A 14,364-nucleotide genomic window follows, 5' to 3' on the forward strand; every position below is an offset into this window, starting at 1 on the left:
GGCCTGATTGCGCGCCGCACAGTTGCAAGACATATTGTTATCAATTTTAGAGCGTATTAATATAAGTCTTGTTTGCAATGTTACCTAATTCGGTTCGCTCCTATCGACGACTAGAAAAAGGTTATCAACATTCCAGTTGCCCGCGCAATGGTTCGTAAATCTTAGGTGTCCCTTTCGCCCAAAAAGTTGCCCACCCTTGACATTACTTGCAAATTACAACTCAGTTGCAGAGGGGAAGAAAATCGCAAAATGCGTTTTCGCGATGCAGTCAAAATTGATGCAATTTTTGGAATTATACCATGATACTGTGACAGAGCAAATGCATCGGCTGGTTTTGTTAAATTGTAAAAATGATGTAAATATGACCAAACGATGCTTCCCACTTGACAAAATTAAAAATATTTGTAGTGTAGCTTAGCTGTTTGGGTCGAACAAATGATTAAGAAAGACTGCAAGTCCCAATCCTTGTATACTTGATTAAGTACATGTAGACTAGACATAGGCTGTATGGTCTTTGACTACTTAACTACATTCCATTTATGACCAATGTCCATTAGCAGTAAGAGTGTGTGTGCTTGTAATCAGGATAGTGTGCAATGATAAAATAAGTAAGTCCAATCTCTTTATTAGTTGCTGACTCATACACAAGAGCTACACATGGATATTTTATCTACATTTTTATTATACAGGATTGGATATCTGCCATATTTGAATGATTTATACATTTCAGGATATTATAGAGTCCATGTTATGAAAACTTCAAAAAGGAAGGATATTTAGCAAATCTTTCTTTCATGTTAATTGCATAGTGGATAATTCGAGCTGTTCCAGAATGAAACAATTTAGCATGCCATGCACCGTTAATCATATGTTTGCATATGTTTAATGGTTCTATGATAGTCATTCAACCGACAATGTGGCATAAAATTTTCGAAGTAAATTAGTAATAATGCTGGAGTCGGAGTCGGGAGTCGGAGTCGGAGTCGGTACGTTTAAACACCCAGGAGTCGGAGTCGGAGTCGGAGTCGGTACGTTTAAAGACTCAGGAGTCGGAGTCAGAGTCGGAGTCGGTTCATTGAAAATGTGTGGAGCCGGAGTCGGTGGTAAAATTTACCGACTCCACAGCCCTGATTGCAAGTCTGAAAATTTCTAAAAAGTGTCCTTTTTTCCCATTTCCAAAATATGGTAACCATATATATGAGTAACGCATTAATCACTATTAATCAGCAACCACACTCGATTAAGGTCTTGAAACATCTTGTTATCGCCAGTTGAAGATAATTATGTTATTCTCACTGGCCTACATCATTGTCACCCGTTCGTATGAATTTCGTCAAATTTCCTGCCTGATCAGTAAATGTATGTCGAAACTTAAATACGAGCACTGGTAACGCAACACCACAATTTTTCTGATTCCCACTCCGGTTTCAGAGCGAATGCACGAAAGCTATATATAAAGCTTCATGTTAAGAGGGTTGGTCTAGCTCTAGACAGCAAAATGCGAATTCCGACAGGGACATTACTTAGCTAACTACTGTAATGATGTAAGTATGCACTAGGTCTGCTTAAGCTTTTCGAACCTTTCATTCAAATTTTTCCATCAACCATTAAACATTCCAGTACCAGCTACCAAATACCGAGAGTGGAAATTGTTAATTGCAGACATTTATTTACAAGCGCTAGGCAGCCATGTCGACAGCGAGAAGGAAGGAGTGGCTTACATTTATCATGCTGATAATAACCGTTTTGTCAGAAGGATCAGGTATGCTCAAGCCGCTTATCTATGGAATTTTTCAGATTTCATTTTGGGCAATTTTGGCATCGCCATAACTTTATATTGATAGACTCGAATTAACCACGTAAAAGGCTTCAGTTTGATCTTTATTATGAAACGGACGTCCCAAATCATGCAGTCACACAGTGCTCCCAGACAGCAGGATTTAAATCCTAATTAAAAACAATGTTGATGACCAAATTTAGCCCATACAAAAGCGAGTGCTTCTGTAAGATCTATTCTCAATAGTCGATTCACTATTTGCATGCAAAATTACCGACATTTACACAGGTCACAATTCACAAGGATTTCTGACACGTTTGGATCGCTGCCTTCACTTTACCCCACCAATCATGAGTGACTTTAACAATCAATATAATATACAAAATTATCAATCCGACAATGTAAAACTGGGAAAGGACTGAATGTATGTATGGGCTTGTTGCACCATGTTTGTTAATAGATGAAACTATCTCCCTATTTGAAAAAGTGACAAAATCGATCAGTGATTGAATAATGAACATGCTGACAGTTTTCAATTGTAAGTTAAAGGGGATGGAATTAGGTATATGCACCTGCACATTGAGCTAAATGCAGCCAGAGTCGCAGCATGTGACGACTACATGATGTGACAAAATGCACGCGTATTGACAACAGAAAAATGCCTAGTAATTGCGCAAAATTTAAAAATTAGGGCCCTCTATCACATATTCCGAAATATGCTGATTACTGTTTTTGCTTGTAGAGATTCACTACTTCTTAATTGCTGGATATCATCTATTTACTAATCGCTGCATTGATCAATCCACAGATTGGCCGTAAATCCAGATTTAATCACGGGAATGTTTGGCCTTTGCATTCGCCTTTCATGGACCCCTTGGATAGTAGTCTGCGGACCCACGACGGATTCACGGACCCTAATTTAAGAATCCTGCTTTACACACTTGTTTTGTCACTTTGTACAAACTCCTGCCAATTCCATTTGATATTTTTATCAAAAACCTTCATAAAAATCTATATTTTCAAAAAGCTTAATTTTGGCATTTTGAAAATTTCGTTCTAGGCAGTTTTGGCATTTGGTTCCCAAAATGCCAAAAATAACACGGCCCGGGTCGACTCCTTTGTTTCACGGCATCGGAGATATATGCACAATGTGCATGCACAGTGTTGCAATCCCGTCCTGATTTCTCACATTTGTCTTGATTTTGATTTGTATCCTTATTTTGGTCTTTATTTTCGACAAGTGTGTTTTGATTTTTAGCAAGAGGCCATGATGATTTTACTTCTGCCCCGTGATTTTGTAACATCATAAATGAATGATATACTCGCATGATGTACACGTCACAATGCGTTGTTGTTATACTTGATATGTTATGTTTTAGTTTACTCGGTTTACGGTACGATGGTACTGTGCAAAGCAGTTTCGAAACACAGCGATTATACGCCGACGGCGATCATACGTCGTACGCGTTTGATCTGGTAAGGATCATTAAGTGCGAATACCAAATTTGTCCTAGTGGCGAGATAGCGCAGTGGTATAATCCGCGGCTGCAACACCAGTGGAGGCGGGTTCGAGTCCGACAGAGGTCGACTTCCGAATTCCGATAATAAAGTGTTGGAGGTTTAGCTAGGCTCCTCCTCGCCATCTCATCCGCGTCAGCGGTGTCTTACAAAAGCCTAGGGGTGAGCCGTGCTATAAGTCGGCATCTACGGAAAATAAGAAGAATATCGGCCTGTTGTAAATGACCATAGTAGTCGACAAACACCATGAATACCCCAAAACAAACAAACAAATTGTCACATCCTCGATATCGATTAGAAAGATTAGCGACAATCGCATTAGCTGTTTTAGGAATATAGCGATTTTGTGATCACGGGAACGCTTCTTCGATGCGTTCACAACCCCCTATGAATATTCCAATTGAAGCCTAGAAAATGAAATGCATCCATTAAATTCGTATGGAGGTAGGCTATATCGGGACGAAGCTACAACTGGTTATGGTTAGAGTGGGGTACCTCATGATAACTCAAAATCACAGTCGCTGCATTAATTTTACATGTACGTCGACAACCGTGAGTGTTGCTATGATAAAATTGCAGTTTTGTAGTATCAATATTTCAGGAAATTATCGTCGGCTGCTGTCTTACAACTTTCCGAGTTATAATATTGGATTCAACGCTAATGGCGTTGGCAGCATTACAACCACGCAAGAATCGTTCCGTATCGTGTCGCCGGGATTAATGGGCATTCCGTCAACGGTGTCGTTCGAGTCTGTCCGCTTCCCGGGCCGATATTTGAGACATAGAAATTATATCTTGCATCTCGATCCCTTTACCGAAGGAAGTAATTTGTTGTTTAAAAAGGATGCAACATTTTATCCACGCCACGGGAGGTATTTTACGGTGAGATGGTTAATTTATATATACCGCTCAAATTTGCAGAACGATTGGGCCGAGTTATACACTCGATGTGCAATAGTGTTGGAAAGCGAATATGGCATCACAATCTTCCCTAATTGTCTTTTGACATGGGACAGAATCAGTTGCTCAATTATCCCCGTAAAAAACGGGTTTTATATTTTGAAGATGCGAGAAAGTAGATTATTTGGTAAAATCAAAGGACCATGTAAAAATCTCTGACTTGAATTCCATGCAATCTCAACTACTCTGCCGTTGTTGTCATTATTTATAACGTATTACACTGGGTTCGGTAAATTTTCCGAACCGACTCTGATCCCACTTTCCAGAAACGCACCTCTAATCCAGTGGTTCTCAAACTGTAGTACGCGAGAGCTTCTTAGGTGGTACGCGAAGAGTGCTGTGAGTAGGGTTACATTTAAAACAAAAATTAATTAAAAACAAACATGTTTAAAACAAGGACCAATTTAAAACATGTTTTTTATTGTTTTTTTTTTTATTCCATTACGTCACACATATTCAATTGTGACGTTATAGTGGATTGACATTGACAATCGAAAATATAGGTTAAATATAGCTTCTTTGACGAAATATCTGTACTATAATGTTGAATCGACTATTTTTAGGGTGGAATTCATCCCATACCGATACACGTCGGCTAAATCAGGTGGTAATTGTCCGTAGCCTCATACAACATATTTTTTGGAATGTATTTACCCAATTATGGCATATTTTTACAACTTAAAAAACACAATTTATTTATTTAAAACACTGTTTAAAACATGCTTTAGGCAAAGAGATTTAAAATACCGTTTATTTTAAATGCAACCCTAGCTGTGACTAATGTCATATCTCAGATTGGCGAGATTCTGCATAAGAAACAGTTATCTCATTAAATGGTGTTTTTTGCTATCCATTGGTGTTACGGTATAGTACTAACCAGAGGTGATCAGTAACGAAGTACTTCTAACTTTTGAAGTACTTGAAGCAGATTTTTGCAACTCACACAACTTTTTAAGTAGTGATGATTTTTGACTACTTCTACTTCTACTTGACAGTTTTCAGTTTTGTAGGCAAAAATAAGCGTAGAATACCTACTTATTCACTTACATGTGTGCCCCCACTCTTACGTCTATTTGAGTAGAAATTCCGGCGTTACTTCTACTTGTACTTGAGTAGAGACAGTGACTACTTTGACCCCCTCTGGTACTAACAGGAAGAACCAATAAACACCAGTACATTCAAGTAACATAACTAATGCAGTTGTGGTGAAAAACAAGTTAGTGGTAAGCAGAGATGGTCAAAGTAGTCAAGAAAGCTACTCGAGTAGAAGTAGAATTAGCGACGAAAAATCTATTCGAGTACGAGTAGAAGTACTTCTTCCATTAGCAACCTAAAACTACTTGAAGTAGAAGTAGAATTGACTGACTATAAATCTACTCAAGTAAGTAGTTGTGAAAACGATCGTAATTCTTTCACATGGATTGTCAAAAGGTACAAATAAAGCAATGCGAAAGGAGCCGAGCTTGACTCATATTGATGTATACCAGGAGGTATTCAATTTTCCACAGAATAAGCATTCGTCCGCATCATGGGATGAAAATGATAGTATTGATATGGAAATGCGATGCTAATCATCTGTTTAATCGAACTAGAAATCGTTCTAAAAAATATCATGGTATGGCACCCGCCCCAATATTATAAGGCCCGTGGTGTAGTCGAAGAGCAATTCGGAGAAGTTGTATAAGATACGGTGTCAGCACTTTGCGCGATTAGTAAACGTTGATAAAAAATATGGTGGATCGTGAAAATGCCATATTGTGTAGCTTTATTTCCGGAAATTAAAGGCATTATACTTCAACAGGGCATGTTATCGAGACAAAATAACTGATATTGATTAGAGCTCAAAGTATATGACACTGGGAATTGAAAGTGAAATATAGGCGAAATTCCACTTCTAAAAAAGGAATAGGTATTTCATGTCTAAAGACAGAAAGTCTCAAAGGTGGTATGCTAAAACAGCTCTAAAACTAAAAAAAGTCCGAGTTCACTTTTCCAGATTAGGACACGCCGTGGACTGTCACTTTACGATATGATAAGTAAATGCTAGATTGCGAAACATCAGTTTCAAACGTTATGATGAGCCATATATACTGTGGAGAAATATTCCAAATGGGCAAAAGGCGACAATGCGGTGTGAACGGAACCACGCCAACCCGCTACCCAAATTATATTCACCAATACTTTCGTGAAATCATACTGGCTACTCCGTATCCACTGAGCGCGAAGTGCGACGAAAATTTTTTGCTTTACTCAACTTTTATGAAAATTAAATGTTGATACTCCGTGAAAACAGCCCCGAAATTCCTCAGGCTATCTTCCTCAAGGATTAAACTAATTCTACTTCACAAACTGAAAATAGCGAAAAGTAAGTAAGCAGATCACAAAAAATTATGAAGTAGAAGTAGAGAAGATCAGCTCTACTTGAGTAGGTACTACTTGAGTACTTCGAAAAAGCAGAAGTACTTCGTTACTGACCACCTCTGGTGGTAAGCCGTATCGTAAAAAAAAATTAATGGTACGCAATGGGAAAAATTTTGAGAAGCACTGCCTAATCCTACTAAAATCTTCCAAATCCCACCAAGATACACTCTAGAATCAGATTTAAGGCCACACTATACCACTGCAAGGGGTTTCCGAATAATCTCTTTGGTTGTTTTAATAATTCGGAAATAACTGACACGATATGATGACCAGCAAGTCTTTAAAATGGCAGGTTAATCATAACAATAGCTGTTGGGCCTTCATTGTAAACCATACCCAATCTCAATCCAGGAGGACTACAAAAGCGGATCACAAAGATTGTAGAGCTAGTTGCTAGCGACCATGCTGTGCAACATTTCCATAACTCCTGCCTGATGTATTTCGAGGTGTAACTTGAAAAAATCACAGGGTCTGCGCTCGGAGTACCCTATGCGGACCCAAGTTAGGTGCCTATGCACACTTGCACAGCATAAATATATCACGTGCTAAGCCAATAAAATGGCTGGAATAGTAACCATATTGCGATGGTTTGATATTAAAATTGGCGTTCGTAACCGGGAATCTATTTTGACAGGGGTATACGGCGTACGAGTCTTACAACTTTCCCGGTCATTTCATTCGACATCAAAATTATATTTTGCGAATATCTGCATCGGGAAATAACCCCACTGAGCTGTTCAAAAAAGACGCTAGTTTCATGGAAACCAAAGGTAAGAATGAAACACGGAATATCACTCATCCCTAGAATAGTTGGAAGTACGATAAATAAATGAATGTGCTAGAAGTAGCTTATATACATATACATGTGTGCCTGGGCACTATTCTCTGAATCCGAATGTGATTTGTTCAATTGAACTCAGAATCCAAATCTGACAATTCTCAGATGACGATTTGAGCATCAATGGGCTGTATCAACCGATCGAAGATTTTCAGGATCTTATTGCAATCCTGATCACGCGCGTATATCCTAGAGCAGTGTTTACGAACCCCTTTACACAACGCCACCATGGGCCCCAAATCAGGTATCCACGCCCCTATTTTCTGTAGATCTCATTTATTGGCAGCAATGTCAGATTCACATTTTCTAAGAATTCTAGGACAGACAAAATCATTGAAAACAATCGTACTAAGGCAATTTCTCTTCTAAATCATCTTGCTTCGTTGTGGTGTGATATGCACTTAAAACTCCATCGTCGTCGTTGCACAATGTTTGTTTGTCTTATTAACACAATTGGCACTTATCAACACTTGGGTCAGTCGCGCCCGCACAGTAATTTCATATGTTCGTGTCTTTTTGAGGTCTTTCCGCTTTCTTGCGTACTTTTTCTGGTCTCTGCTGTCATCTTTCTTGAGTTCGGCTCTATCTTCCTCTGAACTTTCGAAGACGCATTTACCATTGCTAGCCCGGAAATGATTGTGACCGCGATGGCGTGATTAATTATCAGGTTCATTGTTGAACACAATGATTTATCATTGATTGATAACCTAATTGGCCATGCACCATTGTTGCGAGTGAAACGTTTATGTGAACTCGAACCGAGAATTCAATTGCAAAGTTCTAACCCGGCCTGTAGTGCCACCTTCCCCTAAATTTGACAACAAGTCTTGCGTAAACCATAAGGCAAGACACGACACGAAAACAAAACGCATATTGTTAATACGCGATAGAATGTATCAATTTATAATCAGGTTAAACTTTTCTAGGACAATCGAGAAACGCATGTGCATTGTGCAATCATTAAAGAGTCGCATTCAAAGGCTGAAAATGCCGCAGTTTGCCCACCCCTGCTAGAGAGTATGACTGGAGTGACGACTCGATTGTTCTCCCATTTTCAGCCCGCAGAATGGTCACGGTCAGATGGCTGCAGTCCGAACAGGATCGCGCTGTACTTGTTTCTATGACGTTCAAGGCGGTTCGTCGTGTATTTGTTGAAGTTGTGTTCGATTTTTTTGGGCAGTTCAATATTTAAGTGGTGGTGGCAATTAGTTATGATAAGTGGATGATACCGCACAAATTACCTTCCAATTTTCGCGGAATTGCACTTATGTGTTACGGAGAGAGAGAGAGAGAGAGAGAGAGTCTTTATTTTCATCGAACCAGAATACATAACAAACGGCAGTGATGGTGGTACAGAAAATATGCGTGCACAGTATTCGGTATTAGATAGGAATGATCGATAAGACCGTGAAGGTCATCTAGTCTGATCACACCAGCATCAAACAGGTACACTTGACTCTGAACAGTCTGGCTGTAAAGAAATGTTTAGGTAAAGGAAAATAGAAAACAAAAATTAAACAATGGTGGCAAATGATCAATGAAGCAATGTCTGGGCGAGGTAGGGCAACAGTGTTCGTGTAACGACAAGAGGTGATCAAGTAGGGCTTTTTTGAATCTATCATAAGGCAATTCACGGATATGTGGTGGTAATGCATTCCAGATGATAGGTCCCGAGTAGTCGATAGATCTCTTAGTTAGGTTGCTATTGGGTGGGGGTAAGTAGATGTTTCCTTTAGACGAGGATCTCGTGTAATGGGAATGGACATGTTTAGCAGGTATGAAAAAGTCATCAAACACAGGAGGCAGACTATTGGAAAAATATTTGTGAACAACTTTTGATACTTCGAAGCGATATAGTTCATCAACTCGCGAAATTCGATGCTTACGGTAGTAAGGCGATAAATTGGTACGTAAAGGTACAGATGAGATCAGCCGTATCGCACGGTTTTGCAGGGTTCGAATTCTGCGCAAAAATGTTGTGCATGCATTTCCCCATACTACGATTCCATATTGCAGATGAGAGTGGAAAAGAGAGAAGTAGATGGTTCGTAGCACTGATCTGGAAACCAAAGATTGGAGACGGGTCATTATTCCCACACACCGAGCTAGTTTTGATATTGTGCATTCAATATGCTGCTTCCAAGACAATTTGGAATTTGAATATGGCGTATTGAGTTCGCTAAACAGTACCATTTGCGGAAACAAAGTCCAGGAAGTCTAGACTGATCTTATTGTGTATGTAATGTACTGGTTGTAGACCAACACACACTGATCTTATTGTGCACGTTCGATCCTGTTGAACAATTCAAATTTAGGCGGTGTTGGCGAGTGCATAAAGACCGTGCTTCTTCTGATCCATTCTTTGCGAGATTGATATGAGAATATGGCGTTGATGCATGCAGCAATTAGAGCTTATTGTCTCTGGTGATCTGTATTAGAAGCGTAGCTAACCAAATATCTTGGGATTTCGGCTATACTTGAATACTTAACTCGTGAAGCTGTTCCTTGCGTGAAGTTCTTCGTAACAGATATATACTCAATACAATGGTTTATTCAGAACGTTATACAGTAGAGTAGAGTATAGAGTCTCACAATCAAAGTAATCTCTAACGCGTGTTACCTACACTTATATAGAGTCTCAAGACATCACAACAAGAAGTAGTTTCTTATTCGAGACATAGCGGAATATCATTGACGAGTGATCACAGCTGGATAGCTGCAACATTTGAATCTCACTCTCAAAAGAGACGGCTGAACAATACTACGAGATACAGGACAGGAAAGTTCTCGTTTATGTCATGCTGTTGTAAGGCAGGTGGCAGCATAACATTAAGCGCAACTCCTGAACGACATTGCATTTTCAAATTCGCATTTTCAAGTTGACCTGGCACATCAATCTCGCCTTCCGACACATTCCACCTTTTTGTCACCTCTCCTTTTATACTTTCTTCTTTCAATTTTCATTCAGTGTGCAATTGTGCATGCCTTCTTTTTTATATTTTTTATATCGGCTAGGCCAGGTGGGTGTCTGACTTCGAAGACTACTCCAAGTCATTTCGACACTTTCCTAGCTTTCATTGTATCGCAGTCTTGTGGTGTATTGAAATGATGAAAATATTAGGAATATATTGAATTAAATTGAAAATTTATACTGATCAGTGGGTTTTCTGTAAAATTATATTCCAGGATATATTCTAATGCAGTGGCTTCAAACCGGTGGGGGATTCCTCACTTGGGGGAATTCAAGGGTTTCTGCTTAGGAATAGACTAACTTCTAAGAAAAATACATTACCAAATTACCTTCATTTATTAAACGTCTGTAGGAAATGCCGATCGTATCTTTAATATTTCTCAGTGCAATTGCAATTCAACAATTCGTGTTATCGTAGTGCCTACAATTTTCGAGAATCGTCAGGAAAGCGGCATGCGAAATGATGTGATTGAAATCACCTGATTAGTGGTAATAAGAGTTCATTTGCATATGAATATGTATTCACGGGTGATCGCGGACTCGCTAATGGATAGCAAAGCCAGACTCGTTACAGACGAAATTACATATACCTCTCTTTTCGAGTTATAGTAGCGTGCGAAGGTATAGCATGTGGCCGCTTAAATCTACTATACGCATAAGTTCGCCAACACCAGGAAGTTTATCTGACCCATGCATTATCCGGCATTTACAAATTGCTGCTACCTCGCTACATTTGGGAAAAATTTCAAACTCTTCCTATTTTTCTGTCGGCTTATATACACATTAAATGAAGGCGCAACATTGCGTTTACGGTATCCAGTTCACTGCTCTGTGATTTTAGTACGTGCTGTTCAATTCTGGGGTTCCACCGTTAGCAATTCTTTACAAAACAAATTTTTACCAAATTCTATTGGATGGAGTAATTTCATAGGGTTGTGGGGAATGAATAAAAAAGGTTGGGAAACAATTTTCTAATTTGTCAATAACGTTGGTTTATGTGATTTTGTAGGTGATGTTACTGCTAGCGGTGTGTTACCCCACTAGATTTACATGTCATGAGTTTCTGCTGCGATTTTCAAATAATCCCGTGCGTATATATTACACGATCCGTCTTCCATGATTATAGGCAATACATTCATTCTGACGACAAATGATATAAAGGAGCTGGGGATATCATTGGTCATCGGGACTGTTTAAAAGGATAATTCCATCCAAAATAATTATAATATAAATATATGGAAAAAGCATCAAATATGGAATGGAAGAATGTTGCTATGGTATGGAAAATTGGGTCGGGTATGGAGTATGGAGAATTCCCATTCCATGCAATGCCCTGCGGGATCAAGAACGTCCAGAATCACAAGTCGGTTGATAAAGAGGCATTGTCTACACATTTCCTAAATATCACATATAATACCTTCGTCTGAAAATTCCTCCGAATAGATTCCATTTCTGAATGTATCACTGCTATCTCTTTCCACTATTATTTAGCATTGCCAACTTACTATAGATTCGATGTAAGGTCGGGATTCCCCACATTCAACTTGGAAATTATCCGTCACGATGCATTTTTCGGCAGTCGTTTCTATCTGCAGATGTTTGGCATGAAGAACTTTTCAATATAAGACAAAGTTGTAGCTGTTTGACGATGTAGATGACCTTTAAGAACAAAAATATGACAAGATATTGTTCATTATCGGACCCTCTTTTAATGGCTATCATTTCTTTTTGTCATCACTGCTACCGACAAACTTTCGCGATATGTCCGATTGCCAAATCGGCCAAACTTCGTAGAATATGTTGACTTTCTTGCAGTTCCAATACCTCGAAACATGTTTATTGAATATGACAATTTTCCCTCACACTGGGCGGGATACTTTTGGGCAGGGGTGTCAAACTCAAGTTGCGTCGCGGGCCGGATTCAAACCTTCAGGTCATTCGTGGACCGCGCCAGTCAAATAATTCCAAAATGTTAGCTCGAAATCCACGGCCTTGTTTTTCATTTGAATATTTTATTATCAGGCATTATATTATATTGTAGTTCAATATGGATTATATTCTAGCAGCACCCTTAATCACAAACAACAGAATTGGCAAAAATAAGGTGAATTGGCCGATTGAATACAGAATATAAACCGCTAAAACAGTGGCTCTCTCTATAAATTGGAATATTTCTATTCCACTTTCGTTGTAGTCGTAAACTGGCGTTAGCCCTGCGTCTGCGTTTTAAGAAATACGAGCGAATGACCATGAAAGTGTACGTTGGGACTTGGTTTATCATCATTAAATCTTGGTAAGGGTTTATTCTCTGAATGCCGGGGAGATTTTCAGTACAAAAGTGGTACAGCACTGATACCATGGATATTTGAATGATATTTTTGTGGGATATTTTGTTCTCCATGTAACATGTAACGGTTTCGCTTTGGCGTTTTCGCTTCTGTGAATAACTAGTTTTTGGTAAATATTTCCATGAAACTCTGAATTCAGTGTGCAATTTTACCTTCTCGTCAATGTCACCGACACGTTCCCAATAGTGAGTGAAACTACAACACCACGCCGTCGGATGGATATATTGTGGCCTATGCTCGACATTTACTGTCTTGCGGGGTTATTTATTGGAGGTATTTCATACTAAATATATTCACATTTGTTACAAATCTGCTGGATAATACAATCATTTTTCAAATGACTCAGAATTGCTTCGTGGGCAGGATGCGGCCAGTGGGACATATGTTTGACACCCCTGGTTTAGGGTATCACCAGAAAAAGAATGACAATAACGCTCGCTGGCAGCCGCCGACGAGATTTCAATGAATGTGCGAACACCAGACGTGTAATCCTATGCTAAGAGACGCAAATATTCCATTTTTGATTTACTCATGATATGGCATGCGTCCTGCGTTAGCGTTGACAACTGCATCAGCAACATCAATATCACTGTAAGCTATGATCGTGAAAGATTGTAATTTGTTTTGTCCTTACACCTGAGTTGCCAAGATTTCCAGATACAAGATTTCGGATATCTTCAAGAGGTTTATTACTATCACTATTCCAGTTGGTGATTTCGTATGTAGGCTATACTAGGCACGAGTAAAATAGATTTGAGTTTTGATCATTGTCATTCAGGGATTGAGCAGAGCGTGCGGCTTTTGGTTCTTGGGTGGTTTTATGTGATTGGAAAACGGTTCAAGCGGCTCTTTGTATGCTAATGGTAGCCGTCCCTGTTCTACGGGGTGAAACCTGCGGCTGTTCATCATCGCCGTTCATCGGCATTTCAGTGTTGACCATTTCCTCGCCAGGATACACCGAAACAAATGAGGGTTTGGAAGACATGCTACTCCGCGAAATGCGCTGACAAAAAATCACTACGATAAAATCATTACCCATAACGACCACCGCATGTTAACCGAATCTTTCGATATGTATATGTCCAATGGTCGATCTGGATATAACGACAAGATTAGTTTCTACATGCGCATAACAACAATAGCTATTAGCTACATGCACAATCAATAAGTGTAGTTAAGTTTACAATAAGGACAGTGCGTGCACAATAAGATAAGTCGCGGTCTGCACAACATCCAGACTTTAGTAGCCGTCCATCTCAGTCTTCCCGAGGTGATACTACTGAATCCTTCCTTGTGCCTTGTTTACACAAATGAAATGACACTGTTTAGCGAATACAATACGTGATAAAATATAAGTGTAACTTCGCGAAAAATGAAACAGAAGCTGGGCGGTATTATTCACTTGTCATAACCAAGGCAGGTTTTTGCAATCTTTGCAATTTTTTTGTACAACTTCTGGCAGTAGCCTAAATATACTTATAAGTTATGCATAGTATGATGTTTTAAGCTGTTTGGAAAAATCTTATGTTGC

At 39.2% G+C, this 14,364-nt stretch overlaps 1 protein-coding gene across 1 annotated transcript in view; it reads left to right on the plus strand.

Moving 5' to 3' along the window:
* The first annotated feature begins 1,660 nt into the window (after window positions 1–1,660).
* The window catches only part of LOC145451719 (uncharacterized), a 190,919-nt gene continuing 178,215 nt past the window's right edge, over window positions 1,661–14,364 (plus strand). The window contains exons 1-2 of the mRNA XM_080329965.1: window positions 1,661–1,762; window positions 3,897–4,177. Of these exons, the coding sequence (XP_080186091.1) occupies window positions 1,690–1,762; window positions 3,897–4,177 (354 nt within the window). The 5' untranslated portion in view covers window positions 1,661–1,689. The remainder of the gene's footprint in view (window positions 1,763–3,896; window positions 4,178–14,364) is intronic.

Source organism: Botryllus schlosseri, chromosome 12 (assembly GCF_051294905.1).
Source record: "Botryllus schlosseri isolate E-star chromosome 12, Bs_hap1, whole genome shotgun sequence".
NCBI lineage: Eukaryota > Metazoa > Chordata > Ascidiacea > Stolidobranchia > Styelidae > Botryllus > Botryllus schlosseri.